At 40.1% G+C, this 19081-nt stretch overlaps 1 protein-coding gene across 1 annotated transcript; it reads right to left on the bottom strand.

Annotated features, from left to right (window-relative positions):
- Positions 1 to 6056: 6056 nt before the first annotated feature.
- Positions 6057 to 16450, bottom strand: ednrba (endothelin receptor Ba). The gene is made up of 8 exons (XM_034703970.1): positions 16214 to 16450; positions 14399 to 14866; positions 13039 to 13151; positions 11195 to 11399; positions 10458 to 10607; positions 9991 to 10124; positions 9750 to 9858; positions 6057 to 8403 (listed from the first exon to the last, which is right to left on the bottom strand). The coding sequence occupies exons 2-8, from the start codon at positions 14810 to 14812 to the stop codon at positions 8269 to 8271; spliced, it is 1260 nt and encodes a 419-aa protein (XP_034559861.1). The 5' UTR covers positions 14813 to 14866; positions 16214 to 16450; the 3' UTR covers positions 6057 to 8268.
- Between the last annotated feature and the right edge of the window lie 2631 nt (positions 16451 to 19081).

Genomic DNA, 19081 nt, shown 5'->3' with positions numbered 1-19081 from the left:
ATGATAGATTCTCCGCCAGAGTTTGAGCAAATTAGTGACACATGTTACAAGTTCTAATATGATAACAAAATCTAAATTTCTCAAACAATTTATACAGAAAACAGTATGTGTTAATTTGACAATTTTATGTCATGGTATTTAATTTTAATGTCAGTATAAGGTGCCTCATAAGGTTTGCTTCCTTTCCTTCCCCTCGATTGTCCATCTCCTCCTCCTGCATCACAGTCTGGTACTCCAGTGCCACGAGGGCAGGCTGCAGCGAATCATCTGCTCAGCAGAGGGAGTGATTGGCTGTAATCTGCTATCATTTCAGAACCTGAACACCTCTAGGGCCCTGGGGCGTGCAGGTAAGACTATAGTCAACCCCCCTCTCACCCCAAACATAGACTCTTTGAGACCCTCCCTCCCAAGAGCCCTCATGCGACTAGAGCATTGTCCTCTCCTCAGCTGTCATCCTCATTATTGACCCCCCACACACACAGGCACAAACACCCACTCACACATACACACATAACACTGACTCTCATTCAGCCCTATTACACCTGTTAATACTTTCCCTTATGAGCTATATGAATGCACTGTGATCTTAAGCATGATCTGTTTGCATTGTACCTTTATTCTATATTGTATTTGCATTTGCCATCATCTTGCATTGACATTTCTGCACAGCTGTAGAGCTTTTCATAATACCTTTTGAATTCTTTTGTATTTATATCCTGATTCTGATATTTATGTTCTAATTAAGTTCCCTGACTGTTAATAGCTTCCTACATTTTTATATTCTACATCATTGTTCACTGTTTTTACACCAAACTGCCAAGATACATTTCTTGTATTTGTAAGCCTAAACCTGAACTTAATTAACTTATGTCATCACAAAAAACACAACAACTTTTAGCACTGGCTAACTTTCCTTTTACCCACAAAAACAAAAAACAAAACAGCTTTTAGAAAAACATCATGGCCATTTTTACCTATCTTTTGTGACATTCACAATCCGAGGGGAAAGAAGGGTCAGTAAATAGGTGATAGAATATACCATAAGTTGCAGCCCACCAGTACTATGCTTTTGTTATATGTGCACACATTTATGTCAAACTGTGGTCCCTTAGACCAGACTGAAAACCAGGGGTGGCCGTGCCTTCCTGGCAGTGGCCCCCAAACTGTGGAACGAGCTACCCCCCCATGTTAGATTGTCCCCAACATTACCGACTTTTAAATCTCGCCTTAAAATATATTTTTACTCCTTGGCTTTTAACCCAGCATGAAAGTTGTGTGTTGCCTGTCTCTGTCTGTTCTTTTATTTTATTTTTATTTGCTCTTACAGTGCTTTTATTCTATTTTTTATTAATCATTTTATTTTTTGTGTTTTTTTAAACTATTTTTTAAAGTGTTTTATGTGTTTTTTTATTTATTTATTTATTATTATTATTATTATTATTATTGTTATTATTTTATTTTATTTTATTCGATTTTGCTTTCTGACAGCGTTTTATGTTTTGTGTGTTTTAACTTATTTAACCTCACTGTGCAGCACTTTGCTAAACTTTATTGTTTTTTAAAAATGTGCTATATAAATAAAGTGGATCGGATTGGATTGGAAACTCCAAATATGTGCACATCCTTCTGATGTAAGCTTCATATCAACCGTTATGTTGGAGTATTTAATTCTGACTCACACAGCACATGTGTATCTGTGGCTGTTTAATCCTCGTGTCCTTGTACTCTGAACCCAATAGATTTGTCGCCACATTTGCAGAAAAGCAATAAAGAGGAGGTTAAATAACAGCTTCAGATTGTGTCACAAAGTTTGAATGTCCCCTGAGGATAAAACAGATGAAAGGAAAGACACCATGGCCGTATTTATGAGCCTGATAAATTCTCTCTGCTGGGTTAAGTCTGCTCACCGTCTGCTTCATCTAAGCCTCCACCAACAGTGTGTACTTGTATGTGTTGTCCATGTATTTGTATGTGTAAGAAAATGAGTGAGGAGTTGCATTTTTGTGTCACTCAACCATTTCTACAAGTGTGAAAATAAATTAGACAACCTTGATGTGAAAACACACTCGCATACCTTCAATTTTTGTTCTCATAGCACACATGATGTCTTAGTATGAGTTTGAGTTTGGTTCAACATTTTTCCCTTGAAGTATGACTATGACTACACACGCACACACACACACACACACACACACACACACACACACACACACACACACACACACACACACACCCACACTCATAATGAAAGCATATTTTCTTTGTTCTTTCCAAATGTTAGTAGAAGCTATGCCAGACTGAAAGCTGTTCTGCTTGTGCTATCAATCCAGAATAAATATTGTAACACTAAGAACAAGCAAGCCCTCTACATCAAGATATGTGCATGTGGTTTTAATCATTACACTTCTGTCAAACACAGTGTTTTCAAATAAGATCAAAAGATAGGAATGACAGTGATAAAGGTAAAAGAAAGTCCTGGATAACAGAGAAATCTCAATGTGTCATAAATTTGCATACTTGCTGTTTGGTATGCAGGAATACTTCCGTGTGCACCAAAAGGTTAAAAAAGGAGTTCTGCAAAATTAAATATTCTAAAGTTAAAATATGCATCTTCTGCTAACAACCTGTGCAGGGTGCTGGCACATGTCAGTGGCACATGTGGGGAAAAAATGCAAAATGGTGGATGGCTGGGGTAGAATAACATTAAAGAATGTTCGGAGCAGAGAAAGGTCAGACCAGGTCTGATCACACTCCAGCCTCAGAGACCTCAAACCCAAAACTATCAATCAAGGAAAAGTCTGCAGTAATTGTTGAGTGGAAAAAGAACCATCTTAGCTGAGCTAACATGATAAGTCCATTAAGTTTGGTTTATTAACCTCATGGCATCAATTTGCTGCTGCTATCCATCTTCATTTTTGTGTGTGCAGTTAATTCACAATAGCTCTGGTTATGGCTACAGCTGTACTGCTATAAGGGGCTGTGTCAATGAACACTGTTTTTTCGCTGACAGCATCCACGACCTCAATTTCAGTGTGATTCTCAATGATACTTACTGTTGATAGGTAACGAAAATTGACCCATGGCACTTCCGCTTCCCTTATTAGTGTCCATTAAGTCTGTTTAAAAATACTCTGTATGTTTATATTAGCTTTCATTCAATGACATTTGAAAAGAAAACATTGAAACAGTTGATAAAAATCGTGCCTTGGTACTGGCCGCAGTTCAAGACCTGGAAATTGAAACCTTGAAAATGTGTGTGGTTAGTTTGTCCTCCTTACAGACCTCAGCCATGACATTAAAGGGCATGGTGGTGTACCAAAAACTGAACTTTTTTAAACTCTTAAATTCAGCTGGCACTGAGAGCAGAAACTCCAGTTCTGCTTTTAGTTTGAACACCAAAAGGGTGCTGCTGGTGCACAAACCATCCTTTATGCATTACTACTGAGTAACTATGTAATGCAATGACAAGGTGGTAGACATAGGTGCCCTCTTGAGCAGCTTGTTGCAGTTTGTTGTCACCCTATTTTTCTCGCTAAAGTAGGTCACAATAGTGTTACTTCCAGTCTGCAACCACTATTTGCGTTTGCTTTTCTTAATGTGGTTTTGTATGTCAGCATTCCCAACATGGGCGACTGAAAATGGACACTGCATTGAGTGCAAACACGTATTCGTTGCCAGGTACTCAAAAAGGTAGTTGTAACCCTCCTGGAGCTCTTTAGAAAAAAGCTTACTTCCTTTTTGGCATGACAGCTATTATGGGGTTAATTTTACAGAATAATGTAGTCAATTGTAAGCAAGTGCAACCCAAACACTGATATGGGTGTTAGTGTACTTTACACAGCTGTCAGAAAACCTTTGTTTTTTCACCACACATACTTGGTGTTTCCTGCAGCGCACTGATCAGCTGTTTAGGACTGCGGGCAAAGTATACAACCATCCTTTTTAGTTATGATGAAATGTTGCATTCACATTGGTGAAAATCCCATAGCAACCGTCTATAACCTCTCTTGAGACTGAAACCCACCATTGTTTGTTTTGGTTCGGGTCACAGAAGCTTTACCATGAGTTATAAGCAAACGACAACCTCCGGCTGCTAGAATTGAAGCCAATGCGGAAGTGTTAAAAACTGCAGTTCATCGAGTGTCCACTTGAGGCTGGCCCCGGAAGTACTGGAAACTACATTCACACAAACTCAAAAAAGCCGATCTTTACAGCAGAAATAAATATGTTTACAGCCTGGTACATGAGATTATGAGTTTTCCATTATGAGAGGCACAGCTGACTTGATTGACAGGCGGGAACACTGTAGCTGTTGGCGAGGAGGCTCAAAGCCCACCTCTTTACCTCACACTAAGTTTGGTTGAGTTCAGCATTTCCAATATGGCACCCGCTGACAATTGGCTTCAAAACAGAGCTCAGGAACAGATGGGTGACGTCACGGATACTACTTCCATTGTTTATATAGTCTATGGTTATGAGGTACTAGTTGATTTTCCGACCTTTGAGCAAAGCAAGGGTAGGTTTTGACTCTACTCTACTGTTGATTTGTTAATGTAAAGAGTATAAACATGATACATACTGTATATATCAATCGTGGACAGGGCCAAACGAAAGAAAACAATGTTTGTGTTATGTTGAAAGTCTTACTAAATATTGCTTATTAAACAAAGCTACCATGAGGGTCTACTTTATTTAACATATTCAATTGCTAACTTGATCAAAAAGCCCTGCATGTGCAGAGCTGATGCTGGTGGTGCAAACTTTAAAGTGTTGGTCCAAGGATTTGTAGCCTCATTTCGTAAGTCTGAAATTGGGGTGCATTATTTGTACAAACGTTAAGGTGGTGGCAACCTACTCATGAAATTCATCGCTTAAGAACAAATAGGTGTTGAACTGTTCCTTTAATGCAGATCACTGAATCTGTAAAGTGTTAGCATGAACTTTGTGATAGATTATGAGGGTTCTTGATGCTTCCCGAATTACCATAAATCTGGGCTGCCTGTGCAAATAAATGATTTTAATTCCAAACACACGTTTTGTAGAGCAAAATATGAGATTCTAAATTGACCCTGAGCTAATTACACTTTGATTAATCAACATTTCCGTAAGTAGCTCCCTGAAGAACATGAGCTCTCTTTGCAACTTTCTATGACTGATTTTTTCGTAGCAGTGATATCAGAAGATAATCCATCACATCAGTGGAGGGCTGGTGCCAGTTTTCACAAGCAGATCCATCAGTTTGGAGTTGGGCGTAGAAAATGAGACAGTTTAGGCAGGAATGTACAGAATGTACAGAATGTGATTTATTTCACTCAGGTCTGCTCTCAGCGCCGGTGGGTTTGATTTAATGTCAAACCACACTGAATTGTTTGAAAGTGTAATGGAGGAACAGAGGCATGAGGGGTTACAAGGAGGAGCGGGGATAGGAATGCAGCAAGAAAGGGCAGGGAAACAAGGTTAGAGAAGAGGTATAAAAACAAGGGAAAAACAGGCAGAACAAGAAGCAGAAGGAAGGGCAAGGAGAAAAATAAAGAGATGAGTCGACGACGGGTGGTGAGAGATCACAGGACAGAGAGCTTCTTTGACAGCTAATGTGACATGCATGACACTGCTTTAGCCTGAGGGAACATTCCCAGGTCAAAGCTCTCTGTTTCTGTGTGTGTGTGTGTGTGTGTGTGTGTGTGTGTGTGTGTGTGTGTGTGTGTGTGGATGTGTGTGGGTGTGACTCTTTGGAGTGAAGACTTTGGGACAAATAGAGAGATCACAGTAATGTTCTGTGCTCACATTCACCATCACATGATGCAGCTTGCCGCCACACTTTATGCAAGGCCACAAGCCCTACACACACACAAGAACAAGCACACACTCATGCACACACACATACACACACACACACACACACACACACACACACACACACACACACACACACACACATGCAAACACATACAGTGAGTGAGGCAGCCATACCAAGAAAAGCCTAACCTTTTATAGTCATAAATTACTCGAAAAACCAAGGCTTTTCTCTAAAGACGAACACAATCATTTTGTTTCTTATGTATAATATTCATCATTTTATTTACCAATGTAAAAAGTGACCCCTTCTCACTGTCATAAAAGCAACAGTGAAGAGTCAGATTAGAATAATTTGAAGCAAATATGTCACAGCATATAAAAGCCTCAATAACAGGCCTAGTATTGAACAGTATAAACAGCTGAATCATAGCAGCTGAAATCACAAATCAGTAGTTTAAGAAAAAAGGGGACAATTACATGAAAACATTACACTTGCAAGCACAAAAAAGTGTAAAACAGCAATGAAATATGCAAAGCAAAATCAATTCAAACTTGCAAACAGACACAATAAAGGCAATAAGTAATAAAGTCGACCAATACCAGTTTCTGAAATCCACTATTGCAGTCTGAATCATTTTTAGTTATCATAAAGTCAATGCTGCTCCATTAGCACGATTATCAGGTACGGGTCGAAGCTGACTTGTGTCTTCTTCTCCAAAAAATGTAGCCTTTACAGCAATAACATTCATTTGGCATATCATAAGTAACTACTGTTTTCAGAGGTAAGTAAGAAAGAAAGTGTAGCTTTGGTCAAAACTAGCAAACTAGCCAGTCGTTTTAAATACTTGATACTGATCCAAACTCCATAGCAATGTTATTCATTCTCAATAGCAAAGGTGATGCCTTATGTCATACAAAGTGGATCCACATACAGGAGTCCATGCAGATTTCACCTCTGCCTGTTGACACTGTGGAAAAATTTGTTAGCTTTCCAAATCTGTTAACATTGTGGCAAACATGTCAGTTCCTGTCTCAGGCTGGTCTTGAGAATCAGAAGTTACCGGGCACATATGTCAGCAACCATAAGAGTGACTGAGTTCCAGCTATCTCTGATAAAGAAAATGGAGCAACATCCTTGGCTAAAATTCTGGAAACAGTAGCAGAGCTGGTGAGTGAATCTCTAAGTTGCCAATTGCTGCAAAGCAACTTGACTATAAGGGGTAGTGATAACTGCAGCAACCATGAATTGAAACGATCACTTTAAAGTTAATTCATCCTGCAAGGTGACTGATAAGAAGGGCATTAATTATTTGGCGGCATGAAAAAAATATTTTCAAATATATAAAAGCATTTTTAAATCAACATTTTTTCAGCATGTTTATGTCTTGTGTTTGTAGCTGGGTAATAAGTGGGACGATGTATAGTAAACAGGTATTTATTCTAATTCTAATTATGTCCAAATGAGCAAAACCTGACGCTCAGTGCTCACCCTGTCAAGTTGAATTTATATAACCACCCGCTTACTACACATTATCACTCTGTGTTTTACCAAAACACATATTAGAGAGTTTATTTAAACTACACTTTTAATTAAAACAAATGAAAAATAAAAGTAATAATAAAATATTGCTTTTAAATATCAGGGTTTCTTGACACTCCTCGGCAGACACAGGACTTTAGGCGAGTCTTCAATTCATTAATGTTAGCTAAACTTGTTTTTTGGTTAGCATTACTTCATAGCACTGATTGAGTCCATTCAGCTATGAGGTAATTACTTCACATACATACAGAATTAGTCATAAAGTGTAAAGCTGTTAAATTAAAATAACAATAATAATGGTTCTCACAGTCAAACACATTACAACAATACACAAATGAAGCTTCAGGAGTGAGTTTAAGATAGAAAAAAAGTGGTTTCAGAATGTCTCACAATAAGAAACAAAGCACATATACAAACCTTGATTAGTTGCATTGTTGTGCTAGCATCACGTGGCACAGCGTCATTACTCCAAGAAAGTCCATACACTGCATGCTTTGCTGCCAGATTCATTACAAACCTACAGTTATTACCCTGGTGGTTTGTTTGATTAACTATCTTAACCCTATCAACCCTTAACCCCCATTTTACCATTTAACACTTTCCTGTAACTCAGCCCGTGCATGGGTCCTTATATTTGGTGTTAATAACATCAGTTATCCAGCTTGACAAATCTAACATTTATTATCCAAACACATGGGCCCTTATGTGCACTGAGGTTCATTTCTTCTTAGTCTGGGAGTGCATGCAATGGTCCAAAATGTTCAGAGTTTTAGGTTAGATGAAGTATTGTCTCATTTGTGTGCCTCAGAAGTTGAAGAAGACTTCATTTAATGTTCTAGATGAAGCAAGAACATGTATCTATCCCACTCCAAACATCCATACTTCAGAAATTTGTGTTTCCTTGTCGTCATATCTTACTGGGAGGCCCCTCCTCAGGCGGTGGTGGACTTGTTGGTCAAGCGGGAGTTGCTCTGGTCTGAGGCTCGCTCAGTGACTTTCATTTTTGTGCACAACTGCTTATCATCCATGAGCATCTCTGCTGGTAGACACCAGCAACACAGGCAGGACTGAAGAAGGAAAATAAGTGGTCGAAGAGATTATGAGACAAGTTTTTTAGATATTCACATCTTTGTAAATAAAAAAGTACCTTCCTCTCTTTTCTGTTTTTCTGTTTGTTGCTTTAGGGCCTGTGTCCATTACTGGTGCAGTTTAGCTTTTTCAGTTCTCAGTGTCCTATGCCCAATAATGCCTTCTCTTGAAAATATTGAAACTTTTGGACCACCGGCACACTTGTCATCGTCAAGTCTCTCTGACCAACTAACCTGACCAACCAAAATCAAGAAGGGTTGGAAACCTCTGGTATCAACTTTGTCAAACACAAAGGTGGAGGTCTGTATGGAGGAAAAACTACACTCACTTGTTTTTTGAGGTACAACTTCCGTGTTTAGAGCTGCTGCTAATGTCATGACATTAGTCTTATTTATTTTATATTTGATGTCATGCATACAGGTGTCTAGCTAAGGCTAATTTCAACCCCTGCCCCTGATTAGGTTTCCAAAATTGAAACGGAAATGACTGAATATTAAGTTCTATTAACTTTTAAAAGGGTCAAGACCAGTGGTTGCAACTTGGTCTGTTCAAGCAGCAGTCACACAACTCTCCTCCAAAACAAAAAAGTTTTTTTTATGTTTAAACTAACTTAATTGACCAGAGCCAGGCTAGCTGTTTCCCTCTTTTTCCATTCTGTGTGCCAAGCTAAGCTAACAGCTATAGAGCTAATCAGGTAGCTATACATTATTGAAACTATGGTTAAACAAATCAAGTTAGCCTTTGAGTATATTCCTCACATACATACTACAATAGCCCTGCACACAGTGTTGTCGATAAGTCACCAATCCTGAAGTCTGAGTCAAGTCTAGAGTTCTCAGTGTTCGAGTCCAAGTCATGGTCCAAGTCACCAAAGGAGAATCCCTAGTCAATTCCCATTACTGTAAAATCTTTCAAAGGAAAACATGCCTCTTTAGGCAACCCTAACAAAATCTGTTGATGGACAAGTCGACACTTGAACATTCATCCAGGTGAACACAAGTACCAGCTCTTGCTACAGCTCTAAATAAGTTATCATTCCAGGCATATTTTTTTAAGGCTTTATTTTAAAACAACAATCAAACCTTTTTTATTTTTGTATTAAATCAGCTCCAGTCATCTACATCTCCTGAATGCAAATACAGTCAATGCTCAAGCCCAAGTCCTAGTCTGAGCCATACGTGCTCGAGTCTAAATTGAGTCACAAAACGTCCTGAATATCTGATCTCGAGTCTGACTGAAGTCCCAGGCTTGCACTTGAGTGGTCCAACACTGCCTGTATGTTAACTTTTCATAAATATTCTCCTAGAAAAAGGTTTCATCTTACCCTGAAGCAGTTCTTGAAGCGTTTGCTGACCATGTAGAGGGCGATTGGGTTGATGCAGGAGTTGACAGATGCCATGTTGATACCAATGTAGTCCAACACCAAAAAGAAACTAAAAAGTTAAAACACCAACATGTTAGTCTCTCTTGTCTCTGCCCCTGTAGGCTGATTCATTTTTAATTATCACTTCTTTTCTGCCTTTTATTGTTTGTGTGCACTGTAGGACATGTGTTTTCTTTCATACCTGAGCAATTCACAGCGGTTTGGATCTTTCTCATCATAGATGGTGAGCTTGAGGATACGACTGAGGTGGAGCGGTAGCCAGCACAGAGCGAAGACCAGAACCAGGCAGAAAACTGTCTTAGCCACCTCCCTCCGCTAAACACACAAGAGTTAATAAATCACTGGAACAGATTTTTCTGGCAGTTTGTGCTCAGAATGGTCAGTCATGAAATTTAAACACAAAGGAGTCTTGTATCTTAGAAAATGTTTTCAGCATCAAAGTTTCTTTATAAATGACAACAAATTAAGTCTAAGTGCCAAATTTCTTTAGGCCAGATTAAAGTAGGTGTTAAAGAATCATAACTATTATTTCACAGCTCTTGTGACTCATTTTTATGTTAGAGAACCTTAAACTCAGTTTTAAGTATTATCACTCAGTAAAAAACATCATCAGTATTGGTTCAAAGAAAGGGTTAAATATCACCGAACCTGTTTGAGGTGGTCACTGAGAGCGATCTGGACACCATTCTTCTTCCTCAGCATCTCACAGGTCATCAGAGTGTAGAAAATGGCAGTGCAGGCCAACGGCAGGCAGAAATACACACTGAACAGCCACCAGTCCTTTGCTGTTTTATAAAACTGCACAGAGATAAATCCAAGAACAGCTCTTGATTATTAAGGAACATCTGCTCAAGAGAGCTTTAAGTTTAAGGTGAAACGTCAGAGTAATTTATTGTAACATATTCCCTGTTTGGTCTGGACTGGAGTGAGGGGCTCCAGGGTGTGTCTCCAAATCAGACAGGTTGACTTGCATTTAAAATTCAATTTAGCAAGTACCTCAGTGGAATTTAAGCTGCTCATTGTTGTTATTTCAAGGTTGATGGAAGACATTGGATCGTACATCCAGACAGAACAGTACTTTCTGTCCGTAAAGAGAGCAATAACTTTTCCAATTTAACATTTTTTTGCTCGCTGCGATCTGCAAACTCTTTTCAACCTTGGTCCAGGAATCTTTACAGAAGGACTTTGAGTGTGTGTGAGTGTGCTTTTATTGTGTTCACATATATTCAGAAATAAGCACCATGTGTGCCAACATCTGCGTCAGCACATGTGTCTGTACATGTCAATGTGTGCAGATTTACAGCCTCACAGCTGTGTCAAAACCCTGTTTTTCTCCACTTTGAATAGTACAATGTATTTTTTTCTACATGCGTGTCACAGCTCACCCTCATAAAGACCGCTTTCTGCATGGGGTGCAGTAAACATATCCTCAAGTGTTCTCCTTTGTAGTCCATGGTGATCATGTCAAAGGCTATTGCCTCTGGAATGGCCAGGATGATGGATAAAATCCAGATGAGCGCTATCTCGATAGCCATCCACTTTGGTACACCAATCCCTTTTATACGGCTCCAGGAGGCCACGGCACGATACCTGGAAGATCCAACATGTAGGAACATAGCAGTTCAACATTTTGGTAAGGTCACAAATTAGCTTGTCTTAACTAAAAAAAGAGGCATCCTTTTTTTGCTACCCATATGAAGCGAATTAATGTCCGTAAAGAAGTCTTTTGTAAGGGCAGATTTTCTATTTGAGGAAACGGATAAGCTTGCAGTTTTGCTGAACGTCTGTTCTGTGTTAAAATAGTTTCAGTGAAGCTTTTCTTGGTTCAATATATCACCCCAGAGTCTGCATATAATTTCTGACTACAGATAAAACACCACACATGTTGCCTTTGCCCTAAGCTAGGCTAAGACTAGCTAAGCTAAGCTAACCGTCAAGCCTGTTGCTCCATATCTACTGTAAATGTGAGTTAAGGGTAAGATTGAAGCATTTCTATTTAGAGGTTTGAAAATATGATCACCCCCCCATTCTTTGCACAAAACCGCCCACACATCAGATTTCTTTTTTTTTGCTTCGCTCACAAAACTCTTGGTTGAAAATAGTACAACTTTTGAAACACCGCCATGCTCATCAATGTCACTTCTCCCTCACTGACAAACCAAAATCAAAAGGGTTGGGACTCCCTTTATCAACTTCGTCAATAATAATGGCCGATAAGAAACCAGGCATTGGTACAATTTCCAGGTCTGGGCAATTGCTTATGCCGGGACCACAGACTGTATAAAGTATGGACGTAGGATCCATGATGTCACCCATCTGTTTCTGAAGAGCTGTTTTGAGGCAAATCATCGATGGCAGCCATATTGCTGCTGTCGAGTGATTGTGACATAAAGAGGCGGAGTTTGAGCCTCCTAGCCAACAGCTACAGTATTCTCGCAGTCAGCTGTGCCTCTCATTGGAAGACTTGTAATCTCAATATCTTCGAAATTGCTGTGTTAGAAAAAAATCCCCCACCCCCTGTACAGTGTGTGCCGATCGAGAAATGAGCTATCCAGACTACACTCGTCTTTTGTACCAGGCTGTAAACATGTTTATTTCTGCTGTAAAGATCGTCTTTTTCCCATTCATGTGTATGTGACTTCCAGTACTTCCGGAGCCAGCCTCAAGCGGATCCTTGTTGAACTGCAGTTTTTAGCACTTCCGTATTGGACTCATATTTTTAGACCGGAGTAATTACCGCTTGGCCGGGACACATCCTTTCTATTGTTTTTACATCTTTTTTGTGAAATTTTTACCTATTAAAAAAAACCCAAGTGTACAGGGTTCTTAAGAATAGACTTTGCTGTCACTAGGTCATTCAGGTTGTGGCTCTAAGTCTAATACTAAAAGTGGATACAGGCCATAAGAGTATCTCTCGTCTAGCTTTTTAAAGTGAAAACTAAAGTCATGTAGGTATGAATTAACATCAGATGTTTATGAACATTAAAATATCTCCATAAATGTTCATTTATCACATGTTAACGTATGACTCTAAGTTTTCATATCCAGACAGGCTGAGGTCGAGCAGCATTTATTTAACAATATGTCAATCAGCAGATAACAAAAGTGAAAATAAGCAAAAAGGAAGGGGGTCAGATGTCAGGTCAAAAGTCAAGCCCCCACACTGTTTCAGTAAACCCTGACTGATGGGTAAGCGTTACAAGAAGCAACATGAGCCTGTGGAGTTTACCTGTCAATACTCAGAGCACACAGACTCAGCACTGTGATCCCCACTGAGGCTTTCTGGACGAACGGCACCAGCTTGCACAGAGTCACTCCAAAAGGCCAGTCCTCTGCCAGGAGCTGAGAGAGAGAGAGAGACGGAGGGAGAGGGAGAGGGAGACAGAAACATTTGATGACTGAGTTAAGCCATGACAGGGAGTGGAGGAAATCGTCTGGCCCCATGGTGATATGTTCCCAGCGTCAGACATCCAGATAAGCATGAACCTGAACTCATCGGTTTCTGTGAATATCCAGTGCTTTTTTCACCCCTCTTTGTAAGGTTTAATACAGATAAAAACATAGTGAGGCCTAAGAGCTACTGATGCTCTTAGGAAACAACCGACCTCAGAATAACCTGTGCAATATGTCTGCTTTGCATGGCAGACAAGAATGTGTGCAGATCAATTGAAGTCATATGTAGCTCTGCTTCTCCTCCAACTGACCGGCTAGCTCCTGTCTCTGCTCTGGTATGCAGCCATGACCAGTTATTTTAACATGGTTGCCCCCTTACCCAAATATACAGAAACTTTGTCCTTCTCCCTCTCTGTCAGTCTGTTTCTCTCTCTCTCTCTCTCTCTCTCTCTCTCTCTCTCTGTCTGTCTGTCTGTCTGTCTGTCTCTCCCTCTCTGTCTGTGTGCCTGTGTGTCTGTATGTCTGTCTGTCTGCCTGTCTGTCTGTCTGTCTGTCTGTCTGTCTCTCTCTCTCTCTCTCTCTCTCTCTCTCTCTCTCTCTCTCACACACACACACACACACACACACACACACACACACACACACACACACACACACACACACACACACACACACACACACACACACACACACAATGAGCCAAGCCAAATTAGAACATGCCAGAAACACTAGGGGATAGAGAGAGGATCAGGACCAGGTAAAGTAATAACATTTAAAAATCTGCTTTGAAGCCCCTGTTTAAGAGTGCGTTTGAGTATGCCTGCATGTGGGCGTCTGTTCCTAAAGGGTTTAAAGTCCAATTTATAGCCAAATGTTTACAGAAAACCTTAAAGAATTATTCTATCAAACTTTATGTTAAAAAATACTGACAAGGAATATTACACATTATGAGGAAACAAACAAAAAAACATTAAGAAGAAAACAGAGTTTTGACCTGACTTGGCATAGAAGACTTTTTGGGCCCAAAATATTCTCATTTAACCCTTTAATAAAAAAGAATTACACACGTTTTTATAATGGCACACCGTTATGGATATCTTATGTCAGACAATAAACAAATACAACCATGCCTGTTAACATTTTAGGGATCAACAACCTTATAAATAACATCTGTTCCTTGAGTTGTTATAACTCACCTTATAAACATTAATAGGGATACCGATGATGATGTGCAGCAGGTCTCCGAGTGCCAGGCTTCCGATCAGTATGTTGGGTCCGTTTCTCATGCATTTATTCTTATAGATGATCCTCAGCAGCGTGGAATTACCGATAATTCCCACGACAAACACCAGGCAGGACACCACCGTATTGATGTACTTAAATGTGTCTCTGATTTCTGTGGGTCCAGTGCACATTGGAGGAAGCCGGCGCCGGGGCATTGTGATGTTGGACCTCATTGGACCTTGCACGTCTCTCTCTACAAGTCCAAGTCTCTGGGTGATACTAGGGGGGTCCTGAGGGGCTTGTTGTGCTGGCTCTGGTTGCCCACTGGCTACAAGGATGTGGCCCGCCAAGACGAGTAACGCCATGCAGAAAATATGAGTCTTCATCCTGGAGTTTTATGGCTTTTATCTTATCCTCTTTGAGTCTGCCTGGAACACAAACTGTGTGAAGATACTGTATTTAGGCACATTTTCTGATGACTAATATTATTAATCCATTTGAAACACAATCATCCTCACTGTTTTGAAAGGAGATAGATGAAATTACTTGTTATGTGACTTAAGTTCTCTCAGCTGTCATTTTTAAACTTCCTAAAAACTCATAAATAAGATCTGCAGGCACACCCTGCAGATACTGAACAGTACCTTTTAGTTAAGGGACAGTGCAAAAATAATTAGAGGGAGAGGAGCTCAAAAAGAGGGAAGACAGGCCTTGATTAAAATTTCACATTTTGACCTGTATAGAGGATCAGCAGAGGACCACAATTGCTTTTAGTCAAGCATTACTTTGCAGTACTGAATAGCTACTTAAACAGCTACATCAAAAAACAACTTGCATTTTTGACATAAAGATATATACTTTCAAAGACAGCACAGGTTTTTTATTAAATTACACTTGATGGATGTGCTTTCAAAGTCTGCTCTGATACCCAGTAACGTCCACCCGTTGGTTGTGATCCTCTAAAACTGAAGAGATTACGCCAAAGTAACTTTCCCACATTAATCTGTTCAAACACGTGATTTCAACGCATTTTTATTTTTCTAACTAACAGAACTTCAGCCCTGTTAGAGCGGCGTGATGTTATCACTGAGGTTCATAAACATCATAAAGGGAGCCGTTTTAAACAGAGGAAGCAAACTCAGACTGTGTGTGTGCAGTCAAAACATACACTAGATGCTGATGAAGGTGATTGATATGCAATGATCCATTGTATCATGGTGACAGACAATGATGAGACACAGGTTTAAGTATTGACATTACTTGTTTGATCCAGGTAGGATCCATGCATGTAGACTTTTGATGGTGACTGTGTTGCATTAATAACTTAAACAGTCATTTAAGTCACTGTATTTATGAGGTATGACTTCAAATTCACTGTTGATATGTGAATGAATCCTGTGACAGAGGCAGATTTCACAGTTAAATATGTTAGAAACATAATTGTTCAATCAATACTCAGTAAAAAGTATGTTCCCTTTAGAACATTTTGAAACCTCTTTCTTAATTATGGGTATGGTTGTTCTTTTGCAACATTATTTTCTATGGAAAAATGCTCACTGGATTTAGATTTGAGAGCAAAATTAGTACTGTGATGCCAGTTTAATAATAATTTGTCTTGTTTTGTCTTCTTGTGGGAAGTTAAAAAAAAAGCTGGAAAATCTTCTTTTTATTTAATCTTAAATTAAATAATTTATTTAAGCCCCTCCTTATCAATGCAATAACCTTCATTGGGTCCCTAAATACGTCCATTAATGTCCTCTTATCTCTGCTGTTCAATATTTACTTACCTCACTCCTAGCTGAGTTGGAATTCCTCCAATATTTGTCCCCCTTTGATCAAACTTTCCAGTCTTTTGAACAGAGAGAAAAGTTCCCAAACTTGATGGTTTTTGGTCTTTTGGACAGTCCAGTCATCTCCAAAAGTGACAGTCCTCTCTGCCAAAGTAAAAAACCTCCAGACCTGTGATCCAGAGGCTCCACTCTGCGCCTCTTGTGGTTCACTCCTCTCCAGTCTTGAGTCTCAGTGTTCCCAGTCTCAAGAATCTGCTGAGGTGATCCCTGCCCTCCAACCCCTCCTCCTCTGATGAAGAGGAGGGGTGGAGAAGACAGAGGAAGGCAGGCCGGAAGCTATTCAGTGTTCATTACAGTGCCCAAATTTTTATAAAGGATTCAATCATAAATCCAAAAATATTTTGGAGGGTATTTGGGACGAGTAAAAAGTTTCTTACTGTCTTTTTCTGATTGATATTCTGTAATGGCCTCGTCCATAAACATTCCTTAAGTCAGTGATCATCTCTGTTTTATTTGCCTTACTCAAGGATTCACACTGTGTTGTTCTCTTTTGTAAACAGTGAAGCAAATCCAATATTTTTAGAATAGAGCCATTTCATTGAGCCTGCATCCAAACTGTCCTGAACCCTATCAGGCCGTCAATGTGCAGTGAAACTCTAGAAAACTTCTCCATGTTAGCTAAGCTGTAACTTATCAATGATAAACAGTACCCACCACTACAGTAACACGTACATGCATTTGTCTGTAACTCACAAACACAGTACTGTTGCTTATTTAGTTATCACATTACCATTACAAATCAAACAGATATCTTATAACATCTGTTACTTTAAGTTCTTCAACTTTCTGCATAACAGGAGGATGGAAAAGCAAATCAAACATCACTTTTCATGTGCGCTTCTGTGACACTCACTGACTTTTCTCACAAGATGTGTCTGTGACTTTGGCTTGAGTTCATGGAGGGGGAGGGTAAAAACTGCAGAGTGTTCTCAACTAAAGGCTTCTTTTGAGGCTTGGAGACATGAGGCTTTGACTTTGTTGTACGAAAGGACTGGGAGTGTTAACTATGTCTTTGCCAGTTTACACAACTTTCCACTGCTGCAAATTCAATGTCAAATCTTTGGAAGCCCTTGCAAAGGCAACATGCTAACACAAAGCTAGTAACTAGAGACCCCCGAACCCTGAGTTATGTTCAAGATAAAAGCATGATGATGACACAAACCAAAAAGCCCAGGCCTTATGTTCAGCAACAACAGGTATCGACAAAAGCAGAGATAAGCAGGCTTATAGCAGCAAACCTTTCGCTGGAAATGTTGCCTGTGTCCTCTGTATAACAAGGGTTTGTGCTGATAACGACATAGAAGATTTAAGTGTATAGTGTTAATTGGAAAATAAGTGACAGTGCGTCTCATGTGATGTTAGGGAGTATTGCAAAAGTAATGTACCTAGAAGTGTAAGTAGTTAATATCTTTGAGTATGTTAGCTCTTTACTGATGAAGATATAGAACGAGGAATCCATCTCCACTCTATCTATCTATGACACCAATCCATCTATTTCATACCAGGTTATGTTCCTAAGACAGCAGGGTAAGTCTGTTGACCCAGACGTCCCTCTTCCAGCAGCGTTTTGCAGCTTCTTCAGGGGACTCTGTTCCCAGATGAGACAGGATATACAATTAGACTTAGACTACCCCCCTCAGCTGGAAGTGCCCGGCAAACCTCCAAAGAGTGGCATCCAGGAGGCATCCTAATCAGATGCCAGAACCACTTCAACTGGCTCCTTTTGTCATGAAGCAATACCAGCTCTACTACGAGCTCACTCAATGTCTGAGCTCCTCATTCTGTCTCTAAGGCCCAGGTATGAGCCCAGACACCCTCCAGAGTACACTCGTTTTGGTTGCTTGCATCCAGAATCTCATTCTTTTGGTCACCACCCACAGTTAATAATCAAAGGTTAGGGTTGGAACATTGATCACCTTGTGATCTGAAAGCTTCGTCTTTAATGGCCTGGAACAACACCCTCAATACTTCTAACCCAGCACCAACCTACCTGTCAACCTTGATGAATCACGATTCATTCTACCCTAGCTGGACAACAAGACCACAAGACACTTGAACTCCTTCATCTGAGGCAGGAATCCCATTTTCCTGCAGAAAACCACGGCCTCAGGTGTGAAGATTTTGACTCTCATCCAAACAACTTTGTTTGGCTGCAAACTGTCTCAGTTCCTGCTGGAGGTCCAAGGTTAATGAAGCCAGTAAAAGCAGATCATCTGTAAAAAGCAGAGATGAAATTCTGAGATCCTCAAACCACATATCCTCCTTCCCCTGGCTGCACCCAGAGATCCTGTCCACGAGAATCACAAACAGATTCAGTAATGAAGGACAACCCTGGTGGAGGCCACATCCACTTAGAACCTGTTCCACTTTGTGCTGAGAATGTTCTCACAGCTCTAAGTTTGGTCATAATGGTAGTAACATCGCTAGAAACCCATATTTGCAGTACCCCTATATGACCCCGTGAGGGCTATAGTCGCATGCCTTTTTCAAGTCCCCAAAACACATGTAGACTGGAGAGGAAACTCCCTTTCCCCACCCATTAGTCTTGCAGGGGTAAAGAGTTGATCCACTGTTCCAAGGCCAGGACAGGATCCACATTGTTCCTCCTGTGAAAATTGGCCTGAGGCTCCATGACAGAATGCAAATAAACCTGTCACAGATGGCTCAGTAGTGTAATATAGTGATAGTTGGAGCATACTGTCCTGTCCTCCTTTCTGCAATGGGAACCACAATCCAGGTCTGGCACTGTTCCATACCTCCACGCAACATTGAAGAGGCGTGTCAGCCAAGACAGGCAACAGTTCT

The sequence above is a fragment of the Notolabrus celidotus genome, chromosome 15 (genome assembly GCF_009762535.1).
Source record: "Notolabrus celidotus isolate fNotCel1 chromosome 15, fNotCel1.pri, whole genome shotgun sequence".
NCBI classification, from domain to species: domain Eukaryota; kingdom Metazoa; phylum Chordata; class Actinopteri; order Labriformes; family Labridae; genus Notolabrus; species Notolabrus celidotus.
Note: the sequence above shows the minus strand (reverse complement) of the source record. Positions and strands in the feature narration are given on the sequence as shown.